At 38.3% G+C, this 23,568-nt stretch overlaps 1 protein-coding gene across 12 annotated transcripts in view; it reads left to right on the top strand.

Moving 5' to 3' along the window:
* Positions 1-23,568, top strand: part of gtdc1 (glycosyltransferase-like domain containing 1) — a 417,621-nt gene that overhangs the window by 290,184 nt on the left and 103,869 nt on the right. For all 12 annotated transcript variants that reach the window (XM_059647446.1, XM_059647444.1, XM_048534511.2 and 9 more), the window contains 2 exons: positions 2,872-2,981; positions 3,776-3,920. In XM_059647446.1, coding sequence (XP_059503429.1) covers positions 2,872-2,981; positions 3,776-3,920 — 255 coding nt within the window. The remainder of the gene's footprint in view (positions 1-2,871; positions 2,982-3,775; positions 3,921-23,568) is intronic.

Here is a 23,568-nt window from a genome sequence, read left to right as displayed (position 1 = left end):
ACAACAGATAAATGGCAGGCAATATTGTGCTTGAGCTGTTGGGTCTTGCATGGAGTATTGATGATGATGTTATCTTGCGGGATGGACTCTGTTGGGATAATTTCATGATAAAACATTTCAAATGCCACCCGGTTCTGTACACTTGCTGGTTGGTTACTTTAATGTCAGGTTAGTTAATTAAGGGATACAAGAGACCAAAAAAGGGAGGAGAAAAGAATTTGTAGATTTAATCAGAAAGTTGTTGTTAGAGAGAGGGATAAATATAATTACAAAGGACAGAAAAATAAATCAAAAAGTGAATATATTTGCAATATTCAAACATTGATTTGAGAAATTACATTTTTTTTGTGTACCCCTGTATTTTCTTAATTTCTTCTTCATCGTTCACCTGCACCTCCAACCGTACTGCTGCCCTCTCCTCTTTCCGCTCATGGCTTGAGACTCGTTTATACGAAAAGTGAGGAAAGGCGATGCTGCTTATGTTACCATTTCCATGGCAACCGATTTATTTATTAGGACCTGAGATGACATGTGTTAATGTACCACATACCTGCTGATCGGCAAACTCTTCTATTTCAGCTTGAGTTGACAATTAAGTCCTGGACAGATACAGCCAGGGGTTAATGTTACTCATTAGGAGAACTAGGTCATTACTGGGAAATCAAGGCATTTAAGACAGCATGGGGGAAAAATACTAAATTCAGCATCTTGGTGAATGCAGCTCATACATTAATTAACCTCGCTTTCCTTGGTGAAAAATTCTGTTATCATACATGTGCACTACCGTACACCAATTAATTGCAAAAGCTAGTTTACCATCATCCCTTCAGTTGTCTTTTCTTCCTGCACGGGAGTTCCATTATTTCCTGCAAAATTCTAATGTCTATATGATGAGTAAAAAGGGTATTAAAATTAAGAAGGGAATCATCATGGAAATCAGCTTTACCACAAGGGAATGGGCAAATAAGAGCTTCTCAAATTAAAATAAATAAGCTCTGTTAATACCACACCTTAGGAGCCTAATATGGACCCCTTAGAAATGGTATAGTTGGAGGTGCTGCTTTTGATTATTATTAAAACGTAACATAGACATTTGACCTTCAGCAAAAAGCTGTTGTAGTCTAAATCCACAGTCCTTGTAAATGGTGATGTTCCTGCTCCACACAAAAGAATTAGTTTCATATTTATAACGCAGATTATACGCTGAGTTTGGACTAACCTTTTAGACTATGCGATTACATTTTACTCCATATACATATACGATGTAGACTCTATATAGTTATCTAATGTGCCACACCTATAAAAGCAAATTGTGTATTTAACTTTCACTTGGAAAGCTGTACTGTTGGAGATTTTTATTTTGTAATCAAAGTTTATTGTCCCAGTATGTTTAGGCTTTAAAATGTTTTGAAAGATTTCCACAATCAGCAATGGATGTATGTGGCAGACCAGACAGGTGGCACCCTCAGAGTTAACCAGAATTTCATATTTCTTGGACAAGTGTTAAAATAAAGATAGTTAATATGTTCTGATTGCAGGATTGAGTAATGTTGTGATAGAGAACTACACAATAAAACTGTGAATCCATCCTACATTAATTAGCACTTGAATTAAAAAAATCACCAAGGTTAAAACTTCTTTAGAAACCCAGTATTTGTAATTAAAAGGGGTGCTGTTTTATTGGAGTCTTCCAAAAATAATTGGCAAGAATAAGCAAGAATATAATGTTGCTAAATTATTGTTTTGCTTATTTCATTTCATGTTTGTCATGAACTCTTTAAGTTGATAGGATTTCCCAGCACTTTATCCTCATGATATTGTGTAAGTCGATGGTAGTAAACTTTTTGAACCAATTTTGATTCAAGAAGAGGGATGGCCGCTGGAGCTAGAAGATATTGATGTTAAATATGCATAACTGACATCAGCCAGCATGAATCATTCTGGTCACTAAAAGCATAGACAGTCTTGTTAAGTAGCCCAAGACTTTTGAAAGGCTATTTTGTATTCATGATCTGTTATCACATTTTTGAATTGCCTTCAATGTTAACTTTAATACAGCATCTGATTTAACTCTGAATGTGCGGTAGAGAAATTTAGCAGAGTGTATTCTCACAAGTTTTTAAAATAGTTGTTTTGGGTTAAATTTTTGAACTTAAAAAGATGAAATTTGGCTTTGGTATTAAGAGGACAGCTGAGTTATTACTGGCCTATTTTGCATCAACAATTTTATCCCCTTGATTTTCTCATATTTTTAATATTTGAAGAAGTACATTTATAGAATTACGATTAATCTTAACATCTCAGTTATTTCCATGATTTACTTTATAGGGGTGTGATTGGGCAGGGGGCTGCAATTTTTTTTGAATAGGTAATCCTGATGACTTCTTGGGGACACCAAGTTGGAGGAGTTACTGAGCTTGGCATTGTGAGGGAGCTAAATTAACATCAGCGAAAATGTAGTCATTAGTGCAGGGTGCTTCAACAATCTTGTCATTTCAACTGTGCACACTAAGTTCTCTCCCTCACAGTGTCAACTCACACTTTCTTTCAACCAATCATCCCAGTGTTGTTGAGAGTACAGAATATTAGTGTATTTATTTAAGAAAATAATAAAAATATATCACATTAATACTAATACATGTGAAGCATTAGATGACATTCTTGTTAACTGAGTGTGAGCGTCCTTTCAAAATTTTAGAAATAGAAATCAGCCTGCCTAGCACTCCAAAGTAAGAGACTTGAACCTGAACATGTGAAATATTTTTAATGGCGAGCTTTGAATTATGGTTTGTCATGACTAATGACAAAGTAAGTGGCTCTGATTTAACTTGTAAATTCCACTTATGAGTTGGAATTCTGTTTTGTTTCAAGGGAGCATGACAAGGACCCTGAGTTGTTCTTCAATACGTTACTGAAGCTAAAGGAAAATGGACTAACTTTTAAAGTATCTGTCCTTGGCGAGACCTTTATGGACGTACCAGGTATTGCCTCTGTAAGGAATAAAATATCGCAGTCAGCAGCACTATCCCACCCACCTCCTCGACACACACACACACACACACACACACACACACACACACACACACACACACACACACACCACACACCACACACCACACACACACTCACACACTCACACACTCACACACACACACACACTCACACACACTCTCTCTCGCTCACACACACGCACACACATCTACACATTATAGCACCTTTGGTGTTATAAAAATCTGTCGATTTCACATCCCTTTTTGTTGTTGTTGAGCATTTTTTTCCACTTCTAAATGCCTGGAGTGAGCATCATTCATGGATCATTACTTTCCAAAGAAATTTAAGCATGGAATGCCATTTAATTTTTCCGAATGCAGTCCGTCATTAGGAAACTTAGCTGTCACAGTGATGCCATTTTTGGTGTGATGTTTTTGTTGCCTCATTTCTTTTAATTTTATCTCCATTAGCTTAATTCTTTTTTAATATTTTCATTTAACGAACTTTACAGTCCATTTTGTTTCACTGTCTGCTAAGCGAGTTTTATGAAGCAGACAGTTGGCTTTTTGTAGGGGGAGGATGTCGAGGCGGGCCTTGCTTCTGTCAGTTTTTGCACCTCAGCATTTGGTTCTGCTTCCTTGCTTTGATTATACAAGCAAACAACTCTGAGAAGTTCTATAAAATAAGCAGAAGCTAATTAACCTGAACTTCAGACGAGGCAAAGCTGACATATGAGTTAATTTTGCACCATATTGAATTGTTGAATTTTTTTCTCTCATTAAAGACATCTTTGCTGAAGCCAGAAGGGAATTGGGCTCCTCTGTTATACACTGGGGCTACCAAAGCAGTAAAGACGACTACCTCAAAGTTCTGTGCATGGCAGACATTGTCATCTCAACAGCAAAACATGAATTCTTTGGAGTGGCAATGTGAGTGTTTCTTTATTAGTTAATGCTAATTACTGTCAACTGAAATGCAGATCTCCCCAAACGTTTGAGACAGAAATTATTTTCTTAGAAATCAATTTACCAGCTTCCCTGTTTCTTTGAAATTAAAGCTGCTGTCACGCTATTTTCTTTTGTAAATATAGAAAAAAGGAGTCATGAAGCATGAAAAAAATCTGAAAAAAATAATTTTTCATCTATCATTATATGTATGGTCTTTATGTAGCATTTATGATTTGTGATGTACATCTTATGTACATCTTTTTACATGTTGTTGGTAATTTAATGTAAAATATGGGTTACAATAACTCACTGTGAGGATCATTTTAATCTGATCTGCTTAGTATAACAACATTAGCATTTTCATTTAATTAAAGTGTCCTGAATACAGCCATGTTTTAATCATACGCCTTTTATTTACCCTCCTTTTGTGTCATTAATAATTAACATTTTCTTTACTTAAGAACAGGGAAAAATAATTATAAGACCCCTTTCCTCGAATTTCAATGGTTTTGAGAAAGGTGGTATCAATAATTAGCATTTTACTTTCTAACTTAAGTTGGGCCTTGTAGGGCTATGTTATCAGCATTTCACTTAAAAGAAATAACATTCCACATATCAGAACTATGACTGCTGGACAATGTGACTGTCTGCCATTGCCTGCAGTGAAATAATTCAGTGAACAAAAATTATCAGCTAATTAAATATAGGATCAGAATCCCAATAACTATTTGCAAATAAATTACCAGAAGTCAAGGGATAGATCTTTAAATTAAGATTCATAGACTTAACACTCTTGAAAATAAAGGTCATGTTGTTGCCTTGACACACAATCAATGTTAACTCATTCAGCAGCAGAATATCTACATATCTGGAGATACATAGTATGAATGAAGCATCTGCCCAGGTAAAGGAATTGGTAAGAGCCAATTTTTTTTTGGATGCCAGCTTAATTAAATGTGGCAGTACGGATTAAGATGTAATAAAGTTGTTTAGTTTAAACAACAGGTAAGTTGCCCCACATGCTCCCCTCATTTTCTTTTCTATAAATGCGTACTATTATTGACGTGGTTGCCATCAGCACTTTCCACACGTGCATTCAGACGCAAAACCATTAAAACAGTGAAATGTTAGTTAATATTGCCCCGCGGCTCATTGCAACCATATTACCTGTGAGAGGAATTGACTCAGTTTTTGTTAGTTTGTTTAATGCTGTATTTTTTAATCCATTTGGCTCCTGATTATTCAACTGCAGATATTTCGATTGAGCATTAAGTCCGAGGTATAACTACAGTTCACGACAGAGTGCAACGCTGAATATTAGTCATCCAGCTGTGTGGAAAAATAAAATACACAAAACAAAATCTAATTAGACGATTTAAAATAAAACATGAAAGTGTTTAAAAATTATAATAATGTTTAAATTTTATAATACTAACATGTGACCCAGGAGTGATAATTTACTAACGAAACTATTCCTGACTTAATATCCCTGGAGTCACTTACTTCTTTTCCCTAGAACCCACTTCTCTCAGTTATATATGTTCTCCAATTGTTATTCTTTTCATGTTTCAGCTAATTCTACTCTTTTTAAATTGTCATTCATGTACATGATATATAAGACTGTTGTAAAAACAAGTTATGGAAGCATGCTTGTTGATGTGAAAGGAATTGGCTAATTAAACTTTAACCAGTGCCAACAAAATAATTAACAAGTGAAAAGTATCTTCAAAAGCTTTTCACAGGATGAGTTGCATTCTGATTTTATCCCCTGACCCTTTCATTGTCAACCCTCCTTAAACATTGTGCGAATAATCTCCTTTTATCATCCCTGAAAATTTGCAAACACTAATCCTGGGCCTATACTTTTCACCGTTGAGGACTTAAATGTAAACTTTGTAAGGAATAGTGGTGATGATGTTTCCATGTGAGTTGGAGGCCTTGCAACCATTATTAAATATGTAGCAGACGTGAATCTGTGACTGCTGGTAAAGCAGTTTCAGTTGTGACAGATTCAGTGTATTGATACAGTAGAGTTTTTCATTGAGCTGTATTGCTGTGATAATAACGTCTGCTCGGAAGTTTGCTATAATGAGACAGATTTTAGAATCTTAAAGTCCTAAATTTCGCACCTGTGAAGGCATATTTGTTGCTTCGTTCAGGAGACCTGCATGTGAAGTCCATCTTACGGCCGTGCCTTTTGACCAATGCTGCCAGTCTATATAAGTGTATCAAACCATCCATTGCCCAATGGTCTTGTCGATATGCCGTAACCTCTGGAATCAAATACCGTATTGTTTTGATCCTGTACTATCTCCGTTTAATAAACACAGTTTATCAAAACAGCTGATAATTCTGCTCCAAAATAAAAAGCCTTTTTATTTAGGGATTTAACATGTAATTAAACTTTAGCTCTTGGAAGATCGAACAACTTTGCCAAGATGATATTTTTTCTTAAAAATAGCATTAGAAGATTTCATTTCTTTGAAAGCTTGAAATTAAATAACCCAAGATTCAACATTAACATTGAAGTCTTACTGATGTGCATTTTTATGCACCTTGATATTTCATACTTTTTATCAGAGGAAAATGTTCTCCTGAAGTTGTTTAGTGACAGTTAAGTAGAAATCAACCAATTCTCCAATATTATCAACGTTAGTGAGATTTGACTGCACTGTCAAAGTAGAGTCATGTTTGAAACATGCGTTAACTAAACAGAGTCATGTTTGAAACATCATTACAATTAAATTTGATATACAACTTGATATTAAAATGTAGTGTCACAAATGCAAGATGTGCCTGAAAGGAATAGGACCAGTTTTAAGTAACATTAAAAGTTGCATTAAAAAATGACATACTGGCCTCCGTCATTAACTGGATTTAATTTTCTTTTGGAATTTTAACCTCTTTAATGCTGGGACTGGTTGGAACCTAATGTAACAGGCATTGCTGTTGTGATAAATTTGTCATTTGCATTTAGTAAAAAGGGAAAACCAAAATTTATGGAGCAAATGGCAAATTTTAAGGCCTTTCTGTCACAACAGTAAATCTGCATATTTGCTTATAACACAGCTGCCCTAATTTGAAAGTCCTATATGTTCTGTATCTGATGTGTTTCAGAGGGATTCTTACAAAAAGATAGTGCCGTGGACTTCAAAATATTTTGCAAATCATTTCTCGAAGTTCATTTAGATACCAGAAAGATATAAGCTAATAAGGTTGCTTTTGAAGATGGCCTGCATGTTAGTGCAAATCTTCAGCACATGTAAAGGGTATATTCTCTTGAGTATAAAGTTCCTGTATTATTACGATCACAGCTGATGTTATTACCAGAAAAGTAACACCCCATGCTGAAATCGGAATTGAAATTGGAAAAGTTTGTCAATTTTGCTGGTCCATCTCGGACTCATGTCTTCCCTTCCTTGATATTTGTGTTTCCATTTATTGGGATGGGCTGGTCACCAATATTCACTACTAACCAATTGATTCCCAAAATTACCTTGACTATACAACATTCCTCTCTGCTTCCTGCAAAGACTATTCCATTCTCCCATTTCCACCGCACCTGTCACATATCTTCTGATGATGTCAACTTTGTAAAGAAGGCTTCTGAAATATTCACCTTCATCCTTAACTGAGGATTCCCCAGCACTGAGGTTGAGAGATCCCTCTGCTGGGACTGATCCATCTCCCATAGTTTGGCTGTCACCTCCTCGCTTCCCTCCCACAACAATAATAGAGTTCCCCCTTGTTCTTACATACCATCCCAGCAGCATCCACATACAGAGGATCATTACTTTTGCTTTCACAATGAAACAAAGTTATTAACAAAAGAAGTGAAGCTACAATTGAATAAACCAATCTGTCTGCTACTAATACAAAGATTTTTAAACAGTTAGTACTAGTGTAATCCCATTAATTCTAATATACTCCTTCATAAATTACGAAGGAAAACCACAGCTTTTGAATAGTGCCCAAACATACCCATGGTGTAGTATCCAAGATATTGCTTGGAAAGTACTCACATGAGAGTCCCTGTAATACGTTGATAAATTTTTAACTTTTGGACAAGACTGCAACTGGCTCTTTCTTTGCACCTGTAATACATCCGAGATTAAATGTACTCAGCTTTACTAAACTCTCATCTGAAACCAGCTCGAACTTGACAATCTAACCTAATCAAGTGCATTGTATATTCTTCCCTTCTCAGTAATTATGGTCTATACAACCATTCTACCCCAAAGATTTCATAGGATTGCCAAAAATCAAAGTAAAACAGAAAACAAAAGTCACCCTCTCTAAGCTATGTGTTACAGCTGAGCTTAAAAAATGTTCCAAACGTCTGCTGCAAACTTCGAAGCCCCATTATCGGTACGTACAAACCTATTCACTCCAACCAGACTTCAGAAACTGTTTTCAAAGAAATCACTTTGCTACAGAAATCAATTAGTTCTTAACTTGAAAGACACACAGAAAATCCACAGGTTACTAACTCAAAACCAGAACACTAAATTACAGTGAATTATATTAAATATGTATATACGGTCCCACACTTTATTTCACATTGGTGAGTTAATACAGGTGTTCATATGATTAAGGAGTTTTGGGGTTAAAAGGAGAAAGATTTCTTCTGGTAAAGTGATCCAGAACAAGGGAACATATCCATAAATGTAGAGCTATGTCATTCACGGATGAAGACAGAAAGTGCTTCTTCACTCAGATGATACAGGACGTCTGGAACTCTCTCCCCAAGTGATTTAGGTATATGGAGGAAACATCTCAAGGGATCAATGTTCTACTCCTGTTCCAGTTTCTCAAAATTAATATCTCCTTTTACACGTGCTACACTAAAGTAAACGAACATTTTCTGATCAGTTTAATGGTTCTGATTGGATTAATATTTTAATGCTTATGAGTTTGGCAATGATTGTTCCTATGCATTTAATTTTATTGTTGTGGCAAAGATATTTTCAATTATAATGGTGCATGCTATTCTGCTACATTTTACCAATAAACTGTCAATATCCTGAGGGCTACCATTGAGCAAATACTGAACTTGTGTAGTGACAGCATTTATATGGCTAATCAAGTAGATCAAAGGCTAGGAACCCTACTGTAGGTAACTCGCCACCTGATTCCTCAAAGCCTGTCCACCACATCTACAGGCACAAGTCTGGAGTGTGATTGAATACATTTCACTTGCTTGGACGAATGCTGCTTCGGCAATACTCAAGAAACTTGACATCATCCAGAACATTTGATTGACACTGCATCCAAAAATATTCACAACCTTTTCTGACAACAACTCACCAAAACGCCTTTGACAGCATCTGCCAAATGTGTGGCCATCAGCATCTAGAAGGTGGAATGGTGGCTCAGTGTTCAGCACCACTGCCTCACAGCACCAAGGACCTGGGTTCAATTCCACCCTCAGGCAACTGTCTGTGTGGAGTCTGCATGTTCTTCCTGTGTCTGCATAGGTTTAGCCAGCGCTCTGGCTTCCTCCCCCTGTCCAAAGATTGCCAAATTAGGCAGATTATCCATGCTAATTTGCCCATAATGTTCAGGTATGTTGTAGGTTAAGTATTGCTGAAGAAAAGCCCAGGGGAAACGTTAGCTTTCCTGCTCCTCTGATGCTGCTTGGCCTGCTGTGTTCATCAGCTCTATACCTTGTTGACTATATTGTAGTTTAAGTATGTTAGCTACGAGAAATGTAGAGCTGCAGGGGAAGGGTAGGGGCTTGGTCTGGGTGGGATACTCTTCAGAGAATCGGTGTTTATTTGATGGGCTGAATGGCCTGTTTCTACACTGTGTGGATTCAAGGATAATGGGGATACCACCACCTGCAAGTTCTTCTCTGAGCTATTCAAGATCCTGTATTGGAAATATATCAGCATTTCTTTAGTGAAATTGGGTCAAAGTAGTGGAACTCCCTTCTGTAAAATTGCGAGTTTACCTACGGAAAATAACAGCAGCAGTCTAAGGAGACAGATTGCTACCACCTTCTTGAAAGCAACTCAGGTTGATCAGTAAATGCTGGCTGAGCCAGCAAAGCCCGCATTTCTTGAGTGAATTATAAAAGTACAATTAGATGAAGCTGGTAAACTCAAAACTAGGTTTTCTTCAACATCTTGGAAACCAAGATGGATGATCTTTCTCTTAGCACAGTTACGTCCGTGTTCGTAACAGATTATGTATAGTAATGTAATGATGTGGTATCCATGGTTAGATTGCACATTCAGTGTTGACTGATTATGATAATGCCATCATAACTAAAACAGACGAAAAAAAGTCAAAACAATCATTTTAAAATAGACAGTGTGGGTAATTGTTTAATGAAATAAATCACCACTGTTATGATGCTGTGAAAGATTAGGTAGCACAACAAAGCAGTGCATTCATTTTTTGCAACATTTTGGTAGTTAGTTTAATTGTATGTTTTGCTATTTATTTCTATGATTCCCTTTGTTTTGTTGTATAATGTATCGTAGTACAGTTCAGAACAGGAATAGAGCTATTCAGGGTGTTTTGCTATCTTAAACAAAAAGATGCCTTTTTTCACAGGGTCACAGAATTGTGCAGCACGTATCTATCAAGCTTTTTCTAGCTTTTTTGAAGACCAATCCAGTTAATTTCGCTTACCATTCTTTTCCCAAACCAGTGCATTTCTTTTCTCCTTTATCTGGTTATACAATACCCCTTTCAAAGGCTACTACTAAATCGGGGTACATTCCAAATCCTAATCACTTGTGTTGAAAAATTAAGTCTTTCCTCATGACAATTTTGTTTTATTTCTGCTAACTAAACTTTTCATAATTTTCAACTGCTATCGAATGTCTTCCTATTCATCTCTGCTGTATAGAGAACCTTCTCAAATTTTCCCTATAACTGCAATACCTCTTTTCTGATTTTATGAACTAACTGTGCATAGGAACTCAAGTGGGTGACTTGTAAAATGGGATATAGTGCTGTGGGTGGCATGCCTGATGCTGACCCATCTTCACTGGCCCTGCTGCAATTTTACAGATGGTTAAGGAGCCATCAGTGAATTCCTTCCCTCTCCAGGATTTCATCCTTTTGTTTCTCAAGTTTAACTGATTGTCGGAGAAGTGTGTGCCCATCATCTCATACAGCAATTCTGATGTGACCCTGCTGGTGGTTAGTGAAAGGAGTCAAGATCACCTTTTAGGTCCCTCGCACCAATTTGTGCACCTCACTGTTATTTTTTCTTTACCGATCTTCCTGCCTTCCCCTCTCCTAGAAGGTAGGGGCAAAAGCAGAAAACCTGGGAGAAACTGAGCAGGTCTGACAGTCTGTGGAGAGAAAATCAATGTTTACATTCAGAGTTAAATGTAATTTCTTCATAATTGGTTTATATACTGTACTTCCTTACTTGATAAGGTGCAACGTGAAAGCTTATTGTGGAAAAGATAAGCACATGTAGGGGATAACATATCGGCATGGACAGAAGACGGGCTAGCTAGAAAATAGAGTAGACATAAATGGATCATTTTCTCATTGGTGAGATGTAATGAGTGGTCTGTGGATTAGTGTGAGGGTTTCAACTTTTTTTGGTTTATATAAATGACTTAGATGAAGGGATTGATGCTAAAGTTGCTTATTTTCCAGATGACGCACAGATAGATGGAGAAGTAGGTCACGATTAGGTTGCAAGATGGTTACAAAGGGATGTGGGTAGACTAAGTGAATGTTCAAAGATCTAGTAAATGGATTAAATGTGGGACAATGCTAGTAGAATGTTATTTATTGCAAAATGAATTGAATATAAAAGTAGGGAGGTGAGACTTCAGTTATGTGGGGCACTGTACTATCTCTAGACTATTAGTGTACAGCATTGGCCGCCTTATTCAGGAAAGGATGTAAGTGCATTGAAAGCAGTTCAAAGAAGGTTCATTGGATGAATACCTGGAATGGATGGGTAGTCCTATGAAGAAATGTTTTCAGACTGCATTTGTACCTGCTGGAGTTTAGAAAAGTAAATGATGACTTGGTAGGAACGTGCAGGGATCCTAAGGATCCTTAGCAGAATGGATGTGAAGAGGTGTTTTTTTTTTATGTATGAGAGAATCTAGAAACATGAGTCACTGATTGAAAAAGAATAGGTTGCCTATTTGGGAGATAAATGAAGCACCTGTTTCAGGTGCAGTCTAGAATGAGAAAAGTTTTAGGATAAGGAGTAGCAGATTTAAAACAGACATTAGGAGAAATCACTTCCCTGAATCCATGGAATTCCCTACCTCAGTGTGTGGTGGATGCTGGGACAATGAGTAATTTTAAAGAGGAGCAAGACAGATTTTTAATTAGTAATGGGTGGAAAGGTTCTGGAGAGTAGACAGACAAGTGGAGTTGAGATTGAGAGGTCATCTGCCATGGCCATATTAAATGGTGGAGCAGACTCGAGGGGCTGATTTGCCTCTCCTGCTCCTAGATATTCTGTTTCCAGCAACTGCCATATTTGCTCTGTAATCTCTTTTGGAACAGCACATATTAATTCAGGAAGGGATTGAGTTGGGCTGGGCTGTCAATTATGTGCCCAAAAATGAAATGCAATTGGTGCTCACTGACCAAAGGCACACGTCAACCTGTTGTTTGTGGAAACAGGACCCCAGTAAGAATTTGATGCTATTAAGAAAGGAGAGGAAATTGAGGTGGAAACAAACCGTTTACTCATGTAGTTTGGCATTTGTTCTATCTCCAGTGGTGTAAGTATAATTATATAGAATTTTAGTAATAGTTTTTTTATTTCTTAATAATTAATTATTATCCAGAAACTATGCTAATAAGAAAATATAACATTCACTTATTTCAAAATTCAATTCCTCATAGATAGTTGAAATGCTAGTAAGTAAAGATATAGGGTGAGCCAAAGACCTTAAAGAAGCTTGGTGTGGAAACTGGAGATTGATATTTCTCAAGAGCATTGGTGAATGATTGCTGCAGATGTCATTGCTGAGCTTTTATTGTGGGCTGTTCACAAGAATAGGAAATTGGCTGTCTGCTAGAATTATGGCACTTCATTACAACGTTTTAAGAAGTTTCTATGTAGAATGTTATAGGCATCTGAGTGATCTAGGCAATGGCTAGATTAATAGTGGAATCAGTCAAGAAGTCTAGCGATTTTGATCCTGATATCAGGAGCATTTCACTTCAGGTTACATTCTTTTCACAAGTGGCATGGCAAGTTTCTCGCTAGCTGGGGAGGTGATGGCCTAGTGGTATTATCAGCGGACTGTTAATCCAGAAACCCACATAATTTTCTGTGGACCCAGGTTCAAATCCCTCCAAGGCAGATGATGGAATTTGAATTCAATAAAAATATCTAAAATTAGGAATCTAATGATGACCAAGAATTCATTGCCGATTGTACTTTAGGGAAGGAAACTGCCACCCTTGCCTGGTCTGGCCTACATGTGACTGCAGACCCACAGCAATGTGGTTGACTCTTAACTACCCTCTGAGCAATTATGGGTAGGCAGTAAATGCTGCCTAGAAAGTGACAGCCTCATTCCATTAATGAATAATAACAATAAAAGCTGTGAGTTGGCGGTTAAGGAGTGTTATTGCTTGTTAAGTGCTTTCTTGATAGCCTAACTTACCTCATTAATAGTCAGCTTTCTGTCTGACCAAACATAGCGAACTAGTTACATGGTGAGAAACTTAACATAGTCAAGTGCAGTGCAACATTCCTTGATGCGCCTGAGTGCCAGGGCGGAGAGGACTGGAGGCTGGAGTGGAGCAGGACAGTTGTTGGACTGGATTCTGGCCCGGGCAGTCAGATCACGTGCAAAGTTACTACTGTTTGAATAGTGTTTACTAGACTGCAATGTCAACCCTTTAACCAAATTATAACTGTTTTATTTCTACTTTATATTTTAGACACTGTAATAATGCTACTACTTCTCCTTTTATTCCCTTTTTATCCTAGGTGTTTATACTTAAGATGATGCCATTACAGGCAGCCATTGTAAAACCTTTTCACTGTACGCCTCTACTTCTGTACTGGAGTAGAAGTGACAATAGAGGATAATCTGTTCTAAATGAAAGTGGTTATCGTGAATTTGGTGCTTATTCCGAAGCATTTCCATGTTAGACACTGGGCAGCATGATCTTGGGGCACAGTCCATGGGTGCCAGGTGCACCACACCTGAGGAAAGAGGTACTGGCCTTGGAGGTAATACAATGTAGTTTTACAAGAATGATTCCTGGACCTTGGAAGTAAAGATATGGGGAGAAATTTTACAAATTAGGCCAGATTTTTTTTTTCTAGAATTTACAAGGTTGAGAATGATCTGATTGAAGTCTTCAGGATATTAACTAGACAATCTAGTTCCACTGGTTGTAGATTTTTGAACTTGCAGGCGTAGTCTGAGAATTAAGAAGCACTTCTGTAAAGGCTGCTAGCTGTTTGGAACTCTTTTACATAAATGACAGTGAATGTTAGATCAGTTCTTAATTTTAAATTTGACATAGATAATTTTTTTGTCAAGCAAAGATATTAAGACAGGTATATGGAGTTAGACCATAGATCAACCGTGATATTATTGAATGGTGCAACAGGCTCAGAGGACTAAATGGCCTATATTTGTTCCTGTGTTCGATGTAGTTGTTTACTTGTCCACCACAGTTCATGATGACATTGCAAGACTGCAGGGTTTTGATCTGATGCATTGGTTTTGGGATTGTGTTGCTCTGTCCATAGGATAATACTCTCTTTATTATTGCTGAAATAATAAGGTGTAGAGCTAGATGAACACAGCAAGCCAAGCAGTTTCAGAGGAGCAGGAAGGCTGACGTTTCAGGCCTAGATCCTCCTTCAGAAATGGGGGAGGGGAAGTGGGTTCTGAAATAAATAGGGAGAGACGGGGAGGTGGATGGAAGATGGATAGAGGAGAAGATAGGTGGTGAAGAGATAGACAGGTCAAAGAGGTGGGGATGGAGCCAGTAAAAATGATTGTCGTTGTGGAGTTAGGGAGGAGATAGGTTAGTCCAGGGAGAGCGGACAGGTCAAGGGGGCAGGATGAGGTTAATAGGTAGGAGATGGGGGTGGGGCTTGAGGTGGGAGGAGGGGATAGGTGGGAGGAAGGACAGGTTAGGGAGGTGGGGACAAGCTGGGCTGGTTTTGGGATGCAGTATGGGGAGGGGAGATCAATTAGTGCTACTTGGTTTCTACAAACAATTAGTTCTGTTGCTAATTTTGTAAGTACGGAGTCTAATTCAAATGTCCTATTTGGAATTTACACTTTATTTGACATCTTTTCTCCCAGACTAGATTTCAAGTTCACTTGCTGGAGAATTTTCCAGTAAGAACATTAAATGCAGGTTAGGTCATTTATGATGTAGTTTTTAAGTCTTCAGTGTTAACATTTTCGTATGTCAGTGACAGTGTACAGCACCCCTCAACAGTCAACAAAAAAATCTGACTGAAATCACATCAAAGAATGAAGAGCATAAATTGCATTACCACCCTGGAGTGAGTGAAAATAGTCTTTCGATCTAAGATTTCAAATGACAGCTCAAGAATGTGTGAATTTCATTGTGATTTGCAAAGTAACTCTTTATTCACTGTGAATGTTACTTTTATGATTGGAGTGCTTATCCTGAGGATTTAGGTGGAAATAGTTCTGAATGAACAAGATGCTAACTTACAACAACAACCGTATGTATTTTTGCATTGCCTTACATTGAAACAGACTATGGCACCGAGTCACGTGAAATTAAGCAAATGACAAAATCTTGGTCAAAGAGGTAGGTTTTATGAAATGTCTTAAGGAGAAAAAAGGATATTGTGAGATAGAAAGGTTTAGTGAAAGACCTCCTGAGTATAATGCTGAAGCAGCTGAATGTACAGCTATCACTGATGAATAATTACAATCAGTAATCAATTGAGGATCTAATTAAAAAGTGCAGATATCATGGAGGATTTCAGAGGAGGGATGAGCTACGAAGGGATTTGACAATAAGGATGTAAATTTTAAAATCAAGGTATTATTTAACATCAGTGTGCATCAGTGAGCACAGGGGTGATATGTGAACAGGATTTGGCGCAAGTAGGAACATGGCAGTAGATTCTTTTTACAAGCATAAAGCAAAAAGCAGGGTACCATTTGATGTAACAATTGATTGAGAATTCAGTGTTATTTACAGTGATGTTTCTCTTTAGTTTGTTGAATCCCAAGTAATTCCAAGCTTGTTCGACAATCAGTTTCTATTGAACGGAATAATGAAGTAAAAAGTGTGATTAAATTGAATAAATGGCATTTCCTTCAGTTCTAAATCACTGTCTGAACTGAAGAGCAAATGTTCACTCCTAAACAAAAACTTAAAGGTATGTGTACGATTTCCTAATCCAAGTTTGGCACTTACACCCTGAAATCCAGCTGATTGCTGTGACATATATCAAATGTTCTTGTAATGTTTCATTGAGAAACAATGGAGAAAGGGGTTATTGCATGCCAGTACTTTTCCCCATGAGTCTCCATCTACCCCTCTTGATCTAAGTTAATCATCATTTGCCTTTGTTCCGTTTTCCATCTTGTGCTGCAAATGCAGGTCAATTAAAGGAGCCTAGATGAATTTGTTCTGGACAAACCATTTTTCACTAATTTCCTGGTACTTTTTGAAGAGATAATAGAGGGAATTGATTGATGTTGTTGGTTGTGTGTGCTTAGCTTTCCAGAAGTTATTTTACATATTGCCACACAACAGACATGTATGAAAAGCTATTGCTTATGGAATAAAAGGGACAATAGTGACATAGATATGAAATTGGCCAAGTGACCAGAAACAGAGAGTAGTGGTTAATGGGTGTAGAGGCTTGGAGAAATGTTTGCAGTGGAGTTCCTCAAGGGTTGGTGTTGGGAATCTTGTAATAAGTTATATATCTATGAAAAAGATCTTAGTGTACAGGGGCACAATTTCAAATTCTGCACGTGATAGAACACTGAAGCATTGTGAAGAGCTTCAGATGTGCATGGACAAGTTAATGGAATGGATGGACAAGTTGCAGATGACATTCAATACAAAGAAATGGTTAGTGATTAATCGAGGTAGCAATATTCTAGAACAGTCTAACAGATCTGTGAGTGTACCTGTACCATACAGACTGCAATGGATCCAAAAAAGAGGTTTAACTGTGACACCCGTGACTTTAATCTCAACTGTGACTTTAACTCTTAGACTATAAAAGCTGATGGCTTCTTCCTGGAGCTTCAGCTTCAATTAACCTCCTCAGGCTTTAGACTAACACTTGCTCTTTGGACCTGTTATTAACTCCTTGCAATAAGGTAATCTAGTTTCATTTTACTCTCCCCTTCACAGAAATACTGCTGTACACAACCATCTCTGTCTAAGGACTTCACAGAACTGCTCAAAACAAAATAAAATGAAAAAATGTCTTTCTAAGCTAAGTGTGTTCCCCTAAATTTTAAAAAAACCTCAATCTATAAATTTCTAACAAGTTTAAACACAATGGTTTACCTTGCTAGATCATGAAACGTCCCATGTTAAACCAGAAAACTTAATGCTACCAAAGAAGCTCCTATAAATTGTTGAAAAAGAAATCTCCATGGGCACAGAAATATTTACAGGTTAATCATTAACTTCAGACACACTGAAAACTCACATGCTACTAACCCAAAATATAAAACCCAAACTTCAAATAAATTATGTTAAATATATGTTTATGAATCCCATAGTTCGGTCTATGGTCTGGTAGCCTCCAGAATGTTGATGGTGGAGAATACAGTGATGGTAGTGCCATTGAATGTCAAGTTAAAATAGTTAGAGTTTCTCCTGTTGGCAATTGTCATTGCTTGGCAATTCTCTAATGTGAGACTGCGACTTGTCACTGATTAGCTCAAGCCTAAATATTGGGTAGATCTGGCCCCATAAGGGTGCAGACTGCATCAATATCTGATGTATAATGAATGATACTTAAACATTATGGAATCAAGCAAATGTCAGGGCGCATCTTATACTTTGTCACATTCTTTCTTTGTTTAATTACATCTCCCAATTCGGAGGTATCCATAAATTTTGAATGTATTTTCCATTTCCAAGTCTAAATTGTTAATGTAAGCTGTAGAGTAGAGTAACTGTACAGAAGAGTAACTGAAATCTGTTGGTGTCTTATACTCCAGTTAGATAATTCAACTTAAGAAGTGGGCAAGCAAAGCAAAGAATGTTACACAATACAAGGCACTAATGAGACCACTAAATAGGTGACAGTACTAATGTAACCAAATTAAATGGGGACATAGACTGTTTATTCTTATTTCCCCATATATCGAGAGTAGCACAGCACGTGTACATGCACTTTTATAAGATAACAGGTTCCATGGAGTTCCAAAGAAGAGTCATATCGAAACACCTCAGTTGCTGCCTGACCTGCTGCGTTTCTAGGACACTTCTTTTCATTTCAGTGCTCTATCTGCTACAGTCTAACTCCTGAATCTCTCATAATGTCTGAGAAATCGGTGGCATATCACAATATCCACATTATTGTAGGGCATGTTTTGAAATTGCCTACCATTTCTAAAGTGAGTCTAGTCCTCCTGTGGGTTGGTTGATCATGTCAGTACAGAGATTGAAAGTAGTGTACTCAGAATAAAAGAGACACACAGACTAATTATTCCAATTTATTTGTACATACTGTGTCACAGCATGAGTATGAGATAACAAGGTGTAGAGCTGGATGAACACAGCAGGCCAGGCAGCATCAGAGGAGCAGGAAGGCTGACGTTTTGCGCCTAGACCCTGAAGAAGGGTCTAGGCCCAAAACGTCAGCCTTCCTGCTTCTCTGAAGCTGCTTGGCCTGCTGTGTTCATCCAGCTGTACACCTTGTTATCTCGAATTCTCCAGCATCTGCAGTTCCTACTATCTCTAATACAAGTATGACGATGAGTTTATTTGAAAATTCCTGAATCATTATTTTAGCAATGATAAATAGGTTAATGTCTCTGCTGAAATAGCAGACATAGTGATTTCATGAGACTTTGTAATTTCAAGGTCACTGGAAAGTAGTCAGATATGTATCTTCTGTGGTGTGGTAGCACTGTGAAATCTTTAAACATGATGCAAAGTAAGAATAATAATGCAATTATGGAAGCGATTACAAGACCACCAGCCTGCTTTTAGGACTCAGGTAATCTGTATTCCTTACTTTCTGCACAGTCTTGAATTCATTCTAGGATGCTAACTCAATGCTACATTGTTGGTGGCCATCTTTCAGATGAGATGCCCTGTTTATACTTGCAAGATTCTATGAAACTATTCAAAGTTCCCTCTAACACCTGCCCAAGATTTGCCTTTTAACCAGTAACACTTAACCACATTAGCTTGTTATTTGTATTTTGTTGTGTGTGGGATTATCCTATGTTTACGTTGTTGTACTGCATGAAATGTGGCACACAGAGGCTGTCAAATCAGGGACAAAGCAAATTGGAGTGTCATGGGGTCATAATACTTTTACATAAATAAATATGAATTTTATCATCTGTTTCATCATCCCAAAGTCTTTTATTCATACATAAGGAGCAAGAGGGTAACTAGAGAAAGGGTTGGTCCACTCAAAGACAAAGGACGGAAGTTGAGCGAGGAGTCAGAGAAAATGAGTGAGATTCTTAATGAGTACTTTGTGTTGGTATTCACTGAGGAGAGGGACATGACGGATGTTGAGGTGAGGGATAGATGTTTGATTACCGTAGGTCAAGTCAGCATAAGGAGTGGGGATGTGTTTGGTATTCTAAAAGGCATTAGGTTGGACAAGTCCCCAGATCTGGATGGGATCTATCCCAGGTTGCTGAAGAAAGCGAGAGAGGAAATAGCTGGGACCTGAACAGATATCTTTGCAGCATCCTTGAGCACGGGTGAGGTCCCGGAGTACTGCAGAATTGCTAATGTTGTCCCCTTGTTTAAGAAGGGTACCAAGAATAATCCAGGTAATTAAAGACCGGTGAGCCTGACATCAGTGGTGGGGAAGCTGCTAGAGAAGATACTGAGGGACAGGATCTATTTACATCTGAAAGAAAATGGACTTATTAGTGATAGGCAGCATGGTTTGGATCGGGTATTGAGCACAAGAGTTGGCAGGTCATGTTACAGTTATATAGGACTTTGGAATACTGCGTACAGTTCTGGTTGCCACATTACCAAAAGGATGTGGATGCTTTGGAGAGGATGCAGAGGAGGTTCACCGGGATGTTGTCTGGTATGGAGGGCACTAGCTATGAAGAGAGGTTGAGTAGATTAGGATTATTTACATTAGACAGACGGAGGTTGAGGGGGGACCTGATTGAGGTTGACAAAATCATGAGAGGTATAGAGGAGGTAGATAGCGAGAAGCTTTTTCCCCAGAGTGGGGGACTCAATTACTAGGGGTCACAATTTCCAGGTGAGGGGGGGGGGGAATGTTGAAGGGAGATGTGTGTGGAAAGTTCTTTATGCAGAGGGTGGTGGGTGCCTGGAATGCGTTGCTGGTAGAGGTGGGAACGATAGCATGATTTAAGATGTTTCTAGACAAATACTTGATTAGGCAGGGAGCAGAGGAATACAGATCCTTGGAAAATAGGTGACAATTTTAGATAGAGGATCTGGATCGGCGCAGGCTTGAAGGGCCGAAGGGCCTGCTCCTGTGTTGTAATTTTTTTTTGTACTTTGTTCTTTTCAACACACAATAGGTTTTTAAAACCCACATGAGCACTGTTTTACTGAAATCTTGTTTTATCTTGTCATCTTTGCTCCCCATTTCAACTTTATTAATATCACGTCATTCAGGTCTCTGGTGTTATTTGTTAAAGGTGCTTAATGTGAAATTAATGAGTTGCAGTGTCATAGATCAGAATCAAAACACTGTCTACTCAATTCCCATTCCAAGCGGTAGCAATGTATAGTTGAGTATTAACTATGGTCATGCTCTGTTTGCCTTCTAACCTCTGGATAAATGTGAGGTTATCTACTTTGGTCACAAAAAACAGGAAGGCAGATTATTACCTACCGTACTCCCTGTACACCCACAACTGTGTTGCCAATTTCTGAACAAATGCCATTTAACAAATGGTTTGCTAAAGGCGCCACCATGGTAGGATGGATATTTAGCAGCAATGAGTCAGAAAATGGAAAGGAGATGGAGGCATTGGTGATGTGGTGCAGTGCGAACAGTGTCTGTCTCAATATCCCCAAAACTAAAGAACTGACCATTGACTTCAGAAAGAATTGAGAATAACACAGCCCTGTCTACATCAGTGGAGCTGAGGTTGAGAGGTTAGAGAGCATCAATTTCCTAGGAGTGATGGTAACCGACAACCTGTCCTCGACTTGCAACATAGTTGCAATGGTCAAGAAGGTACAACAATGCCTCTTCTTCAGGCAACTCGGGAAATTTGGCATCTCCAGAACGACCCTCACCAACTTTTACAGATGCACACGCTGTCCATGTGCATAACGGCCTGTTATGACAGCTGCACTGCCCAGGACCTTAAGAAACTGTAAAAGGTTGTGTGCACAGCCCAGACCATCATGGAAGTTAACCTTCCATCCATGGACTCCATTAACATGGCTGTTTACCATGGAAAGGCTGCCAACATCATCAAAGATTCTTCGCACCCTGGCAATCTCTCCTACAATCACTTCCATCAGGCAGCCGATACTGAAGCTTAAACACACGCATCAGCAGGTTTAGAACAGATTTTTCCCGGCCATTATCAGACTGTCTATTATGGATTCTCTAACTTCAAATAGTGCTGATCTAATTAATGTTGATCTTGCCCAGCGCATGACCTATAACCTGGCCTTGCTTACTATGATCTGCCTGTATTGTTTGTAAACAAAACTTTTCACTCTACTTAGGTATATATAACAATAAATAAATCAAATCTCTGAATAGTAACAGTTTTAGGGAAAGGTGTGATGCAACGAGACCTGGATGTCACTGAAGGTTGGCGGCAGGTGCAGCAAGCTATGAGGAAAGTTAATGACATGCTCTCCTTCATAGCAAGAGGATTTGAGTATCGGAGTAAGGATGTCTTGTTGCAGTTATATAGGGCCTTGGTGAGGCCACACCTTGCGTATTGTGTGCAGTTGTGGTCTCTAGTCTGAGGTAGGACAATCTTGCTATTGAGGAAGTCCAGCAAATGTTCACCAGACTGATTCCCGGGATAATTCAAACTAGCAAAGACTACTGTTATGAAGAGCATTCTACAAAATTTGCATTGTTTTTGGAAATTATTTTCACCTAATCACCAAATCCTGTCAGAAGTTTGTGGGAGCTCCTTTGTCAGCATGCTAATTTAGTTTTGCTGTAACTTTTTTAAATTTAGTAAAAACCTAACTCCTGAACGATAATTGAATCAGCAATCATTTTATTTGACTTTTTTTCCTCAACATTAGAACCTGAGCCATATGAGACTATATAAATGCTATATTTTCAGCTAAGTTGCTGCTAGGGCTACAGTCATGTTTGAAGAAACATTCAAACAGCAATTGACCTATCATTTCCAGATCATTGTGAATATCACTGAAACAGGATCTGAACGCAACCTAAAATTCAAATATTGCAACTTTTTTTCAACATAAAGGACAAATAACATGATATTAAAAGGTGAAAGCCTATTATAGCAATATGTGGAATATAAAGTGTGTGTACATATATGGACTGGTGAGGAGTCTTTCTCTATGCAGTAAAAGAACACAGTTTTTCTGAGATTCTGACCTGGGCTTCTTCAGAAGATTGAAGTCATTCTTCCATTTTGACAAACTGTTCATAGTCAAAGGAAGACAACCACATCACCTTTCTTTCACAGCAATCATTTGCCATATTCTGAAATGTAAAGGCCCAGCACCACAGAGTCACCTTCACAGGTCTTGCTAAAATGCTAAGTAGATGATGAGGTGTCAGGTAGTTAGGGTGATAGAACTTAATGGTGCTAGTTAGGGTGATAGGACTTAATGGTGCCAAATAGTTAGGGAGTAGGGTGCAAGGTGGTGAGGTGAAGTGTGTAGAGTAGATTGAGGTGAAAGGGAGATAACAGGCCCAGTGGGGAGCAGGAGACGATCAGACCTCTAGTCGGGTTGGAGAATTTGGACCTGGTGGAAGTTGGGCAAGAACAGCAGGGAAGGGGAGGTTCCAGCAATAGGGCAAGATAATTATTTCCCAGCTGCAAAGGGAACATGTTATGTGGTGAGGTTTTGGGGAGGGTGTGTGCAGATCCATGATGATGAGGATGTGACAGGCACGGTCTGGGGAGTTTGGTATTTGGGGAAGTGTGGTTAAGGGTCTGTAGAGTAAACTGGAATCGATTGAAATGTTACCCCCATCTAGATTAGGTTTCAATATTCTTAACATTCCGAGTAACTATGTACTCAACTGCAACTGAACCCTTTAAATTCTGTGATTTAAATGGTTTCTTTTGGAGGGTTCCAAGCATAGGGGAGTTTCCCAGCGGGACCTTAAATTTCCCAGCAATTCCATTTGTGCCTACTACAATGGGGATTCTTCAATGTCCCCATGTGCAACTCCTATGTATGTGTCAGAAGGGAATCTGCCTATTGGAAAATGCAGGCCATTACTGTCCACAGTTAGACTTTCAAACTGCTTCTGACTGTAGTTTTCAGTGGT

The sequence above is a fragment of the Stegostoma tigrinum genome, chromosome 7 (assembly GCF_030684315.1).
Source record: "Stegostoma tigrinum isolate sSteTig4 chromosome 7, sSteTig4.hap1, whole genome shotgun sequence".
NCBI classification, from domain to species: Eukaryota; Metazoa; Chordata; class Chondrichthyes; order Orectolobiformes; family Stegostomatidae; genus Stegostoma; species Stegostoma tigrinum.
This window is presented reverse-complemented; position numbering and strand designations above follow the sequence as displayed.